This window comes from Rhipicephalus sanguineus, chromosome 3, assembly GCF_013339695.2.
Source record: "Rhipicephalus sanguineus isolate Rsan-2018 chromosome 3, BIME_Rsan_1.4, whole genome shotgun sequence".
NCBI lineage: Eukaryota > Metazoa > Arthropoda > Arachnida > Ixodida > Ixodidae > Rhipicephalus > Rhipicephalus sanguineus.
In genome coordinates this window covers 156,364,502-156,380,377 of record NC_051178.1, presented here as the reverse complement: position 1 = coordinate 156,380,377, position 15,876 = coordinate 156,364,502, and the positions used below count along the sequence as shown (strand labels likewise).

Below are 15,876 nucleotides of genomic sequence, written 5' to 3'. Positions count from 1 at the left end.
TGCTCCAACTATCATGCTACACATAAAAAAGTCATTGAAAAGTTAACAACAGACATTAATAAAAACCTTAACAATGATTACATTCTGCTTTAGGTTATTGATTTTATAAATTTTTGTCAAGCCCCCACTAACTTGATTACACATGTCGCGCATCCATGAGCTCGGAAAACTCATTCGATAGCTGAATGCCATTAGCTCTGAATGTCATTCACCATGCCCGTATAATAGCAACAAAAATGGCATTAACACATAATCACATCCGCTACAAATGACATTAAATGTGCCATGTAACAGGGGTATAACTTATAAATATACATTTTGCATCAGGACATTAGCATATAATTTTCTGGAATTGGCTATATTTGATAGGTTACTTAGATGTAAAATTATTTTCAAAGCTAGCTGCCTGCCCCCTCCACTTCTAGTCAACTTAAGTCAACTGCACGACTAAGGCATCTCCCACCAATCTCCGCCCGCTTTTGTCCAGCTCCAACTATACGCGCAAATTTTCCTTTTTCATCACTCCGTCCTCACTTCACATATCAGCCATCATTTCTTCTCTAATCTATACTGCTATCTTCCAATTACACTAACGATAATAAAACAATCATAGTTATAGCATTCCTATTATTCTCACCAATAAAGAGAATTTAGGCATCAAAATGCACATATCTGTCCAGATAACACTGAAATTTCACGAAGTAAAAAAAACGCCAGGCCTGCGTGGAAAGCGCAGCACAGTCACAGCGAAAGCTGGAGGAGCGGCATTTCTAGAGCCCGTTATAAACTCTCTTGTGGCTACTAATACAAGTAAACTAGCAACGTACCCACTAGGTCACAAATCATAATTTTTGTGAAGTTGGGAAGCACCCACCACGACATTATTCGTAATTCTGCGGAGAAACGAGCTACCATATGTACGGCGTTACATGCAGTTTCTTGATGCGACAGTTGATGATGATGAAGAATTATGGCTGAGCCATTTGTAATGGGTTGGAAGCTTTAAACGACCCACTAGTTACGTAATTCGCATCGTGTGACGCCCGGTCGTTATTTTACTCTCCCACCACGCTATATAACATACGTTACCGTGGGAAAGAGGGAGACAGGGAAAGAACTTTAGTGAGACCTTGAGGAAATGCATCATGGGAGTCCTATGGGCTTGCTTGGCAACCTATAGAAGTGCACTTGTGAGGAACCCACTACGCTATAAATGATCATAACTTTTTGAAGTAGGGAAGCAGCCACTATTTCATTTTTCGTCGTTCTGCGGAGAATCGTGGTACCCGCTAAACACCTTTAAGGCATTATGTGCACTTTGTTGATGCTGTGGCTGATGACGATGAAGAATTATGGAAGTGCCCTTTGTAATGGGTTGGAAGCATTCAACAACCCACTCGTTGCGCAATTCGCATTGTGTGATGCTTGGTTACAAAATTCACGTTGTGTGACGCTTGGTTGTTATTTTACTCTTCTACCACGCTACATTACATGTGTTAATGTGGTTCCTTCGCGGCATGAAGCCTGTATAGGGTCTTCATGCAACGCAGTTTCAAGCACCGGCATGGCTCTGTGGTAGAACACTGGGCTCCCACGCAGTGGACCCAGGTTCGAACCTCGTTCCATCCAGGAAATTTTTTCTTATTTAAAGCGATAGTGGTTACGGACACCGGCAGCGGCGGACAACTACGGCGCCAAAAACGGCCCTTTTTGTGATCTCATAACAGCTTTCGCTGTAAAAGAACCACAAATGTGGTGAAACACAAGAAAGGCCATCAACTCTGACAAGCTGCAAAAAATGTGACAGAAAACTGGAGAAATCAAGCGGCAACTTGGGAAAAAAAAAGAATGAGAATGTTAGATCTACTAAATAGTCACCATATAACCAGCATTTCATAGGAAGAAACTATACAAATGTGAAAGACATCATTAAACACTAAAATGAAACACGCATAGCTCAGACACTCACGCTGCATGAGACGATCCTTGGAGAGCCTGCTGAAGTGAAATGACTCCTTGATGAAGAAGCTTTCTGGCAACATCCTTGTTGTGGCGAAGGGCGCTAAGGACTTCTCCTGCAAACATTCCACACATGCTGGTGAAAATTTCAGTTTTAATAAGTGGTATCTAAATTACTACTGGTTCAATGAGATAAAGACTTTATATCAAATCAGATGCCTTGAAAACTGCAGGCCAGGCCTGCAGTCAGCTTTTTATCAGACTCCTATGACTCATTCATGCCGTCATTTTTTGCTTCATTCTACCACCATCAAGGCAACTGAGGAGAACGCTTTCGACTTGTTTTCCGTTCAAAAACATGACAAATATGGCTGAAATAAATCATAGTGAAAAGCAATGAAAGTAGTGACACTGAGAGCACACAGCCAGCTGCCTACCTGCCAATTCATTTTAATAAAACACTCAACATACTGTTACATGGTCGTGACGGCAGTCGGGCTATTAAAGATGTACCTCTTTATTTGGGCGAACTTGTGCCCAGGAATCAAAAAGTCAAACTACAAGAAATACACGCTGCACACTGATAGCGGTCAATAGAGCATTGGCCATCGATAAACTGATCTGTGGTTAAGCGCGTCGGCATTTATACATGCGGCATCGAACATTCGAGTCTTATAGCTGGTGGCTGCGCTAGTTCCAGAATAAACTCAACTGTTCGTGTTTGCGTGCTCAAACCTATCAGAAGATTCTAAAGTAACCTGGAAGGTTCCCAGACATTCAGGTGTGGTTTGCGAAAGGCAGTGGTTATACGTGTGACTGACTGGTTACATAGAAAAAGGAGCGCACATGGAAATATATTATTCAATCTTATACCTCAAAAAGAAACAGAAATGTCTTAAGATGCATCTACCACAATTTTCTTCTGTGCTTTTGCTTTTTTGGTGCTATCATGATGTGCACAATAGTGTACAATGTGCATGAAGGGGGTATGTGAAGAACTAAGCGCATAAAACAACTGTATTAATTCATGAGTACCAGTGCTATCCATATGTTGGTCTTCTCTTCTGGCTGTCTGCTTTTTTTTTTTTCAATCATTTCCTCCATTGATAATACACTTCTCCCCTACTGCTATACACATTTAAGATGAGACATCTTGCTATGACACAGCAGCTATTTTCGAATATTCATGGCAAAGAAGTTCAACTAACAAATGCATATGAGCATCAAGGCATGCAAATATGCTTTTGGTGTACTGTTTTTAAAATGAACAACAAAGTTTAGCCTGAGTCTGTGCCGCCTGCGTCGCACATTTGAAATGAACCTGTCAAAAAAGAAATCCACCAATCAGGCTAAAGGTTTCCTTGGCTTTTTGTTATGAAGAGGCGACGTACTGCACTAGCACGAAAGAATCAAGCAGGAAAAGACCCTGTTTCAACAGGAAAGAATGCAGTCTCTTTTTCTATTTCCTTCCTTCGTGCTTGTGCAGAATGCCACCCGTTCGATATGAACCAACTAGCCTACAAGAAGGTCTTATTGCAACACATTTTTGTGACAAGGGCATAAGCTGGCATTGTGATATTTGAAAGTCCGTCATAAATAAATGATAAACACTTCAACAAAATATAACAACAAGCACCTAAAGGACTGTTGGGAAAGACAAGTCGTGCCATTCTCAGGTTGAGCCTGAAGTTCCGAGAGTCAGTGCCCAGGAGTTCTGCAAAGGCAACACTCGAAGCGACCATCTTCATGTCATCGGTGTTTCGCTCGGCAAGTCTCCAGGCTCTGTTGCAAGCACCCCGAATCCTAAAAAAAAAAAAAAAAAAAGAGAGAGAGAGAGAGAAGGCACGCAAACAAACAGTATTGACTTCCTCAATCTATGCGCTGTCATACATGCAGTACAGGGATTACAGGGTGCATTGTGTAACGAAGGTGACATTTACTTGATGTCTTTTCTCACACACTTGTGGGTGGTGCTACTATGATCTTTTGCTCGAAGTAGCCTCAACGTTCTGTCCTTGTACCGTAGACTCTCATTAAACGAAACCTGAAGGGACCAGGAAACTATGTTCCATTTGACAGGAGTTCCGTTTACTGAGAGATGAACAGAGGTGCAGAATACAAGTACGAAACCAATTATACGAGAGGCAGTTGTTTCCTTTAAGCAGCAGTTCCGTTTAAGAGATTTGCGTTTACTGAGAGTCTACTGTATTGTTAAATGAATGAAACTACCAACTCCAACTGCTGCAGTGCGGGGAAAGCTTCACAAAACCTGCCAGTTTTAGAACACTTACTGTAATGTCTCTGAATACACCTAGTCTTCAAAAGGCTAGGCTTTAGGATGTCTCTTTAGCTTTATCATTACCAAGTTTCAAAACATACTCAGCACACAGATACAAACATAAAATATGCATATGAATGCATAACAAGGCGTGATTATGTATAGAAAGATTAGAATTCTGTGAACAGGAAAGATCATTTTTACAAGCCTTTACGTGATTAGTTGTTACAGCAAGGAAGATACAACACCAAGCAAAGTATTTAGAAGGTTTTATTGCATATACACCATATACAATTGAGTGAGCCCTATGAAATTGAAAAAAAAAAGTATAACCCCTAAAAATATTCAATGAAAAGTAAGTTCATCACCCAGAACAGTAGCGCAAAGAAACACATGGACGGCGACAGGTAAAGATGGGACAAAGCACTAAATAACAACTCAGTGTTTATTGCACATGATCGCATATATATACACACACGACACTGTGCGAAGGAAAAAAAAAGGAAGGGGGCGAGGGGCACACAAGGCAATCGACCAATCAAACAGGCGGCTGACATGACAAAAATAGCATTTCCTTCTCCAATAGACATATTGAAGGGCAACTCACAGTGTCTCTATATTTAATCTCTGCCACTTCGATAACTTCCCTCGTGAGCTGATCAGAACCTTTGTCTATTCCTTCCTTCTCCAATATGTCTATCGGAGAAGCAAATGCTATTTTTGTCACGTCAGTCGCCTGTCTGATTGTTTGGTCGATTGCCTTGTATACCCTTCGCCCCCCCCCCCTTTTTTTTCCTTCGCACAGTGTCATGTGTGTATATATATGCGATCACGTGCAATAAACACTGAGTTGTTAGTTAGCTCTGTGTCCCGTCTTTACTTGTCACTGTCCCTGTGTTTTTTTGCGCTACTGTTCTGAGTTATGCACTACCAACTAGCCCATCAGTATGTCCTTTCAAGTTCATCAACCCTTTCTAAGCACACTTTTAGATACCATTGTAAAAGGTTTAAACTTCCTCATATACCTAATGCTGCAAATGGCACGGAAAATGACTATATCCACGAGCATGCTACTGAACTAATCCTGAACGGTGATGACAGTGCAGAGGAAATAATTGAGTATGTTGCATGCATGCATGCATGCATGCATGAGCGAACAAGTACATTATGAAAAGAATAGCGTAAGCTCCTTAGGTACAAAGCACAAGGAGATCCTTGGGATTATGCGCAACCGGAAATTCAAGGTCAATTTGAAGAGATAACCTTCAACTGATCAGCCTACCTTTTGCTGAAAAGGCAGCCATGCTGGAGTATCTCTTGAGCCAAAAACTTGAACGTTGCAGCACAGGGGCGCCCCTTGTGTAGGTAATAGGTGTAGCCCAGCTCTTCACGCAAGCCGAACTTGTCTCGTAATGACGGTTGGGAAAAGTGTGGGAGTGAGGAACCTTCAGAGTCCACTTCAGGAATTGGAAAAGAAATGAAGATAATGATAAACTTCATTGCATTCATTTCACTAGGCTCTATATGAAGCTTTAGGCACAGGGAAAATGAAAAAGTTCAGACAAATTTCTGTTCCAAGCAAAAACAAGTGTGCCATAAACATGTGCGAAATGCAAGTGTCTCCAAATCCTTGAGCAGACATACCTTAACGTATTTATTATCTGCCTGCTAGGTATTTAAGAACTTGGTGCTCTTCCATAAAAAATAGTTATAATATTTATATTCAACCACTTGACAATTACTGTGCACCAAAATTTTGGCGCACAAGCATTTCTGGGTTCAGCCTGTATTGAAAAGTGACAGCTCAGCAGCAATATACTACAGCCATTGTGCCACCGTGGCAAGATGATACCAAGTAAAAAAAAAAAAAAAAAAAAAAGGAAAGCAATTTACAAACTTACTTTCTCTACAGTTATTTGCAGCTTACCAATACCAACAGTGATATTTTATAACGAGCAAACGTCTATAGCCACACCTTGACAGACATTCGTAGACTGCCACCCGAAAAGACCACCGGTTTCAAATGGTGTTCCCTTCTGAAGAAGCTGGTACAAGGATATGTCTTCAGGGTCGCTAGGTGTAGATGCCACGGTGAAGAACGTAACAGGATCCTCACTGCCATCCTTTCTTGGCAGGCATTTTGCAAGTGCTGCCATTGCACGCCGCGCTTTGACAGCATCTGGAAAAAAAAAGGAAAAAAACACAGAAAAGTTGCATCTAGTTTAGGCACTTAGCACAGTTTGCCAAAACAAACTTGAAAAGTATGACCCCTTGTGCTTGCACAGGCATATATTATTTCAAAGTTCAATGAGTTGCATCAAAGATTACAATATGATATCAAATGTATTTACGTGTATGCCCTCCCTGCTACGATCTCCTCTGAGATTGGCAGTATTGCTAAAAAAATGACTGCAACTTCATTATTCTCAACAGCTATACACGCCATTTCCTTAGTAAAAGCGAAATTCATAAATTAATACAGACTAAATCCAAGAACACAATCATCCAGATCGAATGCTTACTTCGGTGCCACATTATCACACACGTAACTATTTACAAAGCTGTACTGCTAAGTTTGCTGCACTGGAAAGACACTTTCTAACAACAACAACAACAAAATATTCGTCTGCAGACCAATATTTAAAGTTTAAAGTTGCTCCAAGTATAACAGAGCAATATCATTTATTCTTGATAGGATTATTCACCCATTTTTTTTGAAAACTAGAAAGTGTTGCTGCCAGCTGTTGAAAATTTAATTTCTTGGCAAGACCTCGGAAAAGCATGAAGACTGAACTAGTAAAAACATGCTGTTTGTGGGACTCAAAGAATGCAGCAAGTCGGTGAAAGACAAAGAAACAATGAATTTGCCAATGGAGGATTGAAATTTAAGATATCCAAGCTCTCGTGGGGTGATCGCGTGCTTAATCCAGGTTCATCGTAAACTTTCACACGTACAAAGTCAGCAGCTATTTGAACTAGCGGCTAAAAGTCATGGCAGAGTGAGCGTTATTCCTTATAGTACTGTACATATTCAACAGAGGAATCAATGACTTTGCCAAATATATGTCAAATGTGCTGAAAAACGTAAAACACACAGCCCTTTATCTGACATATCAACAAAGTAATGGAATTCACCATTTGGGTCTTCCATCCAGCACCAGTGTTCACGCAGAGCTGACACAAAGGAGCCGTTGCATTGGGGACACAAAGGTGGCAGTTCTTGGCTATAAATCAGAAAATAAAGCTCTGATGTCAGCAGACAATATATTTAATCATATGCAATGCATCATGTATATTCAATATTTTTTTTTAGAAGTCACTTGTGTAAAATCGCTATAATCTGCACTTGTTGCGCCGTTGCCACTAAGGGGAGATGTGGGTCTTAAAGTTTTTTTTTTATTTAGGCGGCAGCCTTAGATGTCTCATCAAATGCAAAAATTGACTGGCGTCCCGCGTCGGTATCTCCCGCGGGCATCCACGCAAGTGATGCAAAAGATCATCATGTGATAACGTCATCATGACGTCACAGATTGCCAAAATTTTTTACGTCATTATGACGTCATAGTGACGTCACATGATGACGTCGTCACATGTATCTTAGCTTGGTCAACGGTGGGTTGATCAACAAGGCAGTACATCCAATCCTGGAGGCAATGCAAAACCACATTAGTTGCAGAAAGCTTTCGTAGGATGGCAGCGCAGGAACAATACATCAACTGACAAGAAAAAGAAGATGGGTTTCACTTTCCAGTCATCTTAGGTGTGTGCATAAGAGACCCTGCAAGTTTTTAGTTAGGTGAACTGAATGAAATTTAACACACCTATTTAGTGTTTTCTTCATATTCCAAATCTCTAAGTAAATTTTTAATAGCTGCATTAGAACAAAGGATATGCAATTTCTAAAATGAATTTAGCATATTTCTTACAGAGCTTTTCGACATCTTCGCTTTGTCAAACACAAAAGCAAAGCATGTGGCATGCTTGCCAGGAAGCTGGTCTAGCTGGTGATGCTAAATTGATTGTTTTCAATGAACTTCCAATGCAAAATAAACAGATGGAAACATGAGCGAAAAATTTCTGCTGCATACTATTTATGATTATCACAAAAAATACTGTATTTTCTTGCATATGACCCGTCCCCGCATATAACCTGCAACCCTAACTTTAACTCTACAAAAAAAAAAAAAAGATATGCATATAACCCCTGCATATAACCCGCACCTCCACTTTTTAAGCACATTTTCCCGTTTTTTTTTATGCTGGTTATATGCGAGAAAATATGGTAGGTATTTTAGAAATTGCATATCTTTTGTACTAATGCAGCTAATGAAAATCTATTTAGAGACTTGAAATCTGCATAAAATACTGAATAGGTGTATTAAATTTCATTCAGTTCACCAACTATTAAACAAATACTTTTTAAGACCCACGTCTCCCCTTAACAGCTTACGAAATGCACATTTCTAGAAAAGTTCTGTTACTGCTCAGTCTTTGAATGTAGTTATTACAAAATTTAAATCCAAGGCTGCACACCCATGCTTTGAAAAGATCCAGATGCTTTTAGGATCTTACAGTCAATACATTTTGACATGAATGTATGTGCTAACAGCCCTGGTAGGCGGTGTCTCATATGAATGCTTCAAACACAAAGTTTTTGCCAACATAAGCAACGCAGTTGTAATATTATAAATGTCATTACACTATCACATGCAGCACAGACTTAATAATACAGTGGGCTCTCGTAAAATTTAGTTCATATGGCTTTTCACTTCATTTGATTTTATGGGTGTTCTTAATCCGATCGATTCCCGCATCCATAGCACAATGGTTGCAGTATAGGGCATCTGTCATACGAGTCCTGGGTTTGACTCCTGTGGCATCTCCAGTTTTTAAATTGGTTTCCATTTTATACTGAATTGTTCTTTCTTTTATGCATTTTTTATTGCTTCGTTTCCCACTTCTTTTTTACAATAGGGGGCAATTTTATTGTGTATGCAAAACTCATGTGTGCTTTTCCCACACTTTTCACTCATAATGAAGCTTCTAATGCTTGGGCATTAAAGCAAAAACTGATCGGATAAAGTGATCCACTCATTTATGCGTACCAGAGGTCCTTCAGGAAGAGGTACAGCAAGTGGTACAGCTTGTGCTGTAGGCAGAAATGCACCATGCGGTGTACAAAGTCCTCCGGCGTGATAGCACCATGCGATGAAGCCGTCAGCTGAGACGGACGCAATCCAGCTTCACCCAAAAGACCAAGAAGCGCCTCGAAGTCTTCAAGCGTGTCTTCGTCTACATGGCCTTCCCTGACAACATGACAGGAGAAAAATATTACATACATAGTCAAAGCACACTGCATGATGAAAAGTTATTCATGCGGTGGCACTGTAAAGTACTTGAGCGTAAGCTCAAGTGGTACTAGCACTTTACACTTTGTGCACTTATGTACTTGTGTACTTCAGTAGTACACAAGTACGAGCACTATGCAAAGTACTAGCGCTTTACTTGAGTAAAGTGCTAGTACCACTCGATATGATGACACTGTCACAGCACTGTCCTGACGTTTTGTAATTATTTTACTATGAAATAAAAAGTGGCCTATAATTACAACACATGCACTTCAAAATAGTTTAGAGATTGCTCTATTTCAGCATAAAACCAATGACATCAGCTTTCTCACCTCGCCAAAGCTCCGAGCAGCTGGCGACGAATGTGCATCATGCAGCTTGTCTCCTCCACAGCCTCACAGGGCAATGGACTGGCTAGGGCTTTTTCAAGTAGACCATACTCCAAAAAAAGACGCCAGGAATCATTGCCAGGCCCAAGGTGAACATTGTCTAGAGAAAAGAGTGGCAATTCATCATAGAAAAAGACTTAGCTCGCAGAAATCTGCACAAAGTGCCACAATTATGAGTTCACAGGAATCTGACCTAAATGGAACAATAGCAGCTCTTCCTTGCCGTTTTATATCAGTAACCCCATGCTCAAAGGTAACAGACAGCTGCAGTCATAAACTGAATAGCAATAACAAAATGCGGTCGTTTACTTATAGAAATATCTGGAAAGGTATGCAAGCATTTGCCCAATACAGTTGAACCCGCATATGTCGAAACCACATATAACGAATTATTGTGTATACTGAACAATTGTAATATCCTCTTGAATATATTTTCAATATATAAAATGCTTACATATAATTACCTATATATAGAACTTTTTTGTAATCCATTTAAGGTTCAATATATCCAGCTTCAACTGTAGCTGGCATATATGGTGACATCATGTTACATGTATCATTACCCCTGAAGTTCTATAGGGCAGTAAAAGGTTTGATCCTCAAAAGCCATAGGAGGGCGCAAGTGACTTATTATGTGAGATTTCAGGTATCCTGCTGCATGCAGTAATGCAGTATCTGGCTCATGTGCCTATGACAGCATCGTATATACGGATTGAGCACATTTTCTGATCATGTTCAAACATGTGCTACAGCGGTACTTTGAAGAAAAAGAAAAGCCAATGGCCACCCACCTTGCGATGCAAGTACAGCACGGCCCTCTGTTAACACCCTGTCGATAGTGTCAGAATCCCAAAACTTGAGCCACGACGGTGCAAGTCGACAGTAAGGTGCCATTACACCATGGTTTGTTGCCATGTTCCAGTGGTGAGTTACGTCTGCTAGCTGGCAAGGTTTCACAGTGGTGACAACCTGCTTTGATCCATATGGCTGTTTGTGCTTTGCGGTGGTCCTGAGCAATTACAGGGAAAGAAATGAAGCTTCCTATCTGTGAAGATCCACGAGAAGTCATAACCAAAAAGACAGTTGTCATATTCTGTAAACAAGCTTTCAGAAGAATAAACCATCTAGGAGAGAACGTACAGTGCTCACAAAATGAAACGAGACAACAAGACCTTAATTATAACAACCGGTACGTGCAATTACTCGACTTGATTATGTCATGTCACTGTGAATTTGGCCACAAAAAGGGGGCCGCTTAAGCTTCGCCTTTAAGAGTTGAACGCGATAGCGACATCCTGCCCCTAGTGCGCGCTTCGAACACTACGAGTGTTTAACAGAATGCGCGCACTAAGGTGTGTGCCTTATGTAGTGGGTAGCAAGATTTAAACCAGAATTTTTTTCGAAGTTGTGATGCACCCACTACGTGGTCTTAAGGGAATATGCGCAGTAATGTGTGTGCCTTTTGTAATGGGTGGCTGTCTTTAAACCACCAAGTCCTTAGGATATTGACATGGTGTGATGCCCAATGGCAATGTACACTTGTACCACGCAATATTACTGCGATATCACATCTCGTACTGTGACACCTGTATACAGAATACGCATTTTTGGGAAGCATGAAAGTTACTTTCAGTGCAGCTCCAAGCAGAGGCGTGGCTGTGTGGTAGAACACCTGCTTGCCACGCAGACAGCCTGGGTTCGATTCTTATTCGGACCCAACATTTTTATTATTTTATTTGCAGCTTTTTCAATTTTTCGGTCACGGACAAGATGATGACTTTTCGCTCACAACCAACGGTGCCGACTCCGACGCTGACGGCGGAATTTCTGCAATACGAGCTCTTTAACGCTATCGCGTTAAAAGGTGATGTTGGTTCTCACATAAGTGTATGAGCTAGGGATGGGCGAATAGCAAATTTGAGGTTTGAAGCGAATCCGAAGCGAATAGTGATTTGGTCGAATAATTTCGAATCGAATAGTTCGAATAGTATATAGCGCATATTAATATGAAAAATTAGCATTTTTGTCATGACCCTTGCACAATATTTTTAAGAATTGGAACTAGGTATGAGCGAATGTCACTTTTTTGGTTTGAAATGAAATGGAAGCAACCTCGAATAGTATCAAAATTTGAATTGCAGTAGGGTGCAAGTTAGAAGTGGTACAATATGTTACAATATAAAAATTACTATACTTAACGCATATAAGCCCATATAACACGCTTTTGAACTTAAAAAAAATATGTACACTTAACCTTGAAGTGTGGCTTTGCGGCAGTGCAGATTTCTCCTGTAAAGGTGGTTTCACGGGGTACAGCAACCCAACGCTGCAGTGAAACCACCTTTAGAGGGGGTTATGTGTGGTCAAACATACATAGTATATTCGTTCATTTCGAATACTTCGAAATTTCGAATAATATAAATTCATATCGAAGCGAATTCGAATACTGTAATATTCGTTCGAATATTCGAAACGCCCGAATATTCGCCCATCCCTAGTATGAGCCAATAGTATGCCGATGTGACACAAACTAAAGATGGCAGAAACAGAAGTACATGCATTGTTGGCCTTAAATTGACGCATTTCATTTCGCGAGCACTGTTCTTAAATTGGAACTTATTTCAAGGCAGTACTGTCTTCACTTCGTGCAAGTTGGTCATGTTCCACAACTATGGAGGAAAGATATTACAGGCGCTGCACTTGAAAGCTTCTAGAACACGGTGCAGAAGACATAAATGTGAGAAAACAAAAGACAACAGGTGAACAGAAAGTGTCTTATAGACAGAGAAATGTACGAGGGAACAAATGAAATCACAAGTGTGTAGAAAAGACATGGATGAGGAGGGAAATATGAAAGGAGAGAAAATAATGTTAGGGTCTTCTTTGGCTATGTTTGTTCAAACAGCCCCTTTCTCCTCACAATTTTGCTTTTTCTGAGCCTCACTAACACTGTATTGCAAACAACTTCCCTGATATTACGTGACGTTGTCGGCAATTTCTCACGTTAAGGTGCTTTGTGAATAATGTGTTGCTGTGATAACACATTGTGACAATTGGTTTGTTGCCCTAACTTCACTGAGGTGGAGGATGATGACGAAGTATGCTGTGAAATGCTGCCATGAGATTGATTCTGACCTTGATCTTCCCTACCATCTTCAATGTTTAAAACCTAAGTGTTTCCTTTCTTTCTATGGCTCGTCTTAGCTAGCTTAGACATTGTTTCCGTGAGGTTCTTATTAATCACGTTTATTTAAAGCTAATTACCATGAGAAACAATGGACACAAGCAAAAAAAAAGTTCAGTGCACATGCAGCACTTCTGCCTGTACATCTTGTGTAACGCTGCTTGCATCCCCTAATCTAAATCTCTGCAATAACCCTCTCTGCTGGTCACATGAATTAGTTTCTACATAGCGTCTCAAGTTAGAGTGCTCACATAAAAGAAGTTGAAGCTACATTTTATCATTTTCGTTTTCGTTAAATTATTCTTGCTTTCAGATTCGCTCACTGCTACTGACTGCCAGGATCGGTTACTCAGCACAATGGATGTTAACAAGAGCATAGAATTGAAGGGAAACAAAATTTAGCGAAACACACTCCCACATTTCAACCATCAATGAGATATATTCATTCTCTCACCGATGCCGTGTAGCAGCTGAGCACGCCCATGACTTGTTATCACAAAATATGGCATCGATACTGGCACTTTTTTCTAGAAGACGAGTTTCGTCACTGCTCAAGACACCGGTGCCGGACAGCTCATCTTTTAGCAGCCTGGTAATACCACGATCCCGACAAAGCATTAGCATCTCTTTCAACTTCTCCATACTTGAATATCCCTGCATGTCACAGAAGGAAAAAAATATTAAGAAACAAGAGCCCTAGAAAGCATGACATCAGCACAAAATACTGAGCAGGAATTTGGAGTAAATGGAGAGTAATCTTGTTACTCTAGCTAACTCTCCACCAATCTCGACTATGTATTTTTCCTTCATTACGCACCCATTTTGTTGCTCTAATAAACCTCTTGCTGGGTTCCTCTATGTGGTACATTACCTCTACATTTACTCATCATAATCTTGACTACAATAGCATAAGGTGCAGTCACCTGCTCTTTGATTCGTACCACTAACTTCCCATCCCTTAATTATACACCTACCATTTTTTTTCCCCCCTTTCATTGCACAGCAGTTAACTTCTAAAGCTTCTTTCCGGCCCTCCAAGCTTTAGTCCCATAAGGTGTTATTGATAATATTCAACGATTGTACACTTTCTTCGTCAAGAATAACAGCAAGCTGCCAGTGATGAAATGCCAGTGCTTCTCATATGCATTCTAAAACATTTCTGTTTGTATAAAAACTTCTTTCCCCTGATTTGTGTCCTCTTGAATACTTGGCCTAGATGTGCTCCAATACTAAAATGCTAACGTTAATGTAATCACAAGCTGCTGTGCTCCTGTTCAGGATAATGAACATTACCTTACTATTCCACATATTAATCTTCAAGCCCTTTTCCAATAAGTGTTCTCCATCATTTGTTACAAGTAGTCTCCAACACTATTGAACAGGCCAATACTGTTACATGGAGAGTCTGTAAGCCACAGGTTGCTGAAATATCCCCCATCAAACCTCCCACCCAATTATTCCTAGTAGCAGCCTGAGTGCATCTCATCAGGGCATGTGGTGAATAGCGTTAGCATCTTCTGACAATTAATGAGGTCTCACTAGTATAAGTGCAAACTACAGTAGACTCTCGGTAAACGGATATCTCTTAAACGGAACTGCTGCTTAAGCGGAACAACTGGCCTCTAATATAATTAGTTCTGTACTTAGGTTCTGCACCCCTGTTCATCTCTCAGTAAATGGAACTTCTGTTAAATGGAACGCATTTTCCTGCTCCCTTCAGTTTCTGTTTAACGAGTCTACTGTAATTAGGCCTAGTGAGCACAAGAGGACACTCCCTCGTGAGAACAGGAATTGGCCACCCTGGTGCAACATTCATGAATCTCACACACTTTGAACAGCACAGGAATGCCTCACCACATTGCCAAGGACACGGTCAGCCTCAGCAAAGTCCTTGCGGCTCAGGCACTGCAGGGCTTCACGCTCCGCCACTTCTTTGAAAGACTTCATAAGATCTGCCTTCAACATCTTACCACGACGCAACAGGTGGTATTGGCCTTCAGGTATATTTCCATTTCGAACGCACTTTAGAACCACCTCCTGTGTCAAGGCAAAATAATGCTTCAGGACTAACATAATGAAAACACAGCAGTGTGCCAGGCAGTATACATGAAGAACACAAAACCACAAGACAATAGAAGAAATGAGCCCAAACATCAATGTTCAAGTTGGTGCCAGTAGCAGGGAGCAGCAATGTGCCATGCAAGGCAATGTCAAATGGTGAAAAGAACAGAAAAAGAACACAGTCGGAATGACGTTGAAATAGAACTACTATCTTTATAAAGTGTGATGATTCAAGCTGTCGAAGTACTCGGTAACATCTCCGGGCTTCCTTTATTAGGCTGTCCTGATTACAATATCACTAAAACCTACAGCATCATTCTCACATGGTGAAAAAAAATGCCCAATAAAATGGCACTACTGTCCTGCTAGAACCCTATAGCATGTACCAAAGATATGTTATATCTGCTATAACAAAACTGTAAAATTAAGAGGGCCAAGTTGGAAAACTAAATGCAGCATAAGTTGTTCTGCCACTGCTTCATGACACACACCACCACATTTCATACAGTTCAGTGCACACGCTGCACTAAAAGCTACATGCGACAGCAAGAAAACAAGGAAACCCTTCAAGCCTCCGCAGATGGGGAAGGCATCGTGCCTTCACTCTATATTATCTCTCTATACAATATAGAAATGTATCTGTTGCTCTGAGCTTCA

General features: G+C 40.6%; 1 protein-coding gene across 1 annotated transcript in view; it reads right to left on the bottom strand.

Moving 5' to 3' along the window:
• Positions 1-15,876, bottom strand: part of LOC119386004 (spatacsin-like) — a 46,230-nt gene that overhangs the window by 23,711 nt on the left and 6,643 nt on the right. The window contains exons 9-18 of the mRNA XM_037653357.2: positions 15,013-15,195; positions 13,613-13,812; positions 10,766-10,983; positions 9,918-10,074; positions 9,343-9,543; positions 7,373-7,461; positions 6,213-6,416; positions 5,520-5,694; positions 3,596-3,762; positions 1,970-2,075 (exon numbers count right to left, since the gene is read on the bottom strand). Of these exons, the coding sequence (XP_037509285.1) occupies positions 1,970-2,075; positions 3,596-3,762; positions 5,520-5,694; positions 6,213-6,416; positions 7,373-7,461; positions 9,343-9,543; positions 9,918-10,074; positions 10,766-10,983; positions 13,613-13,812; positions 15,013-15,195 (1,700 nt within the window). The remainder of the gene's footprint in view (positions 1-1,969; positions 2,076-3,595; positions 3,763-5,519; positions 5,695-6,212; positions 6,417-7,372; positions 7,462-9,342; positions 9,544-9,917; positions 10,075-10,765; positions 10,984-13,612; positions 13,813-15,012; positions 15,196-15,876) is intronic.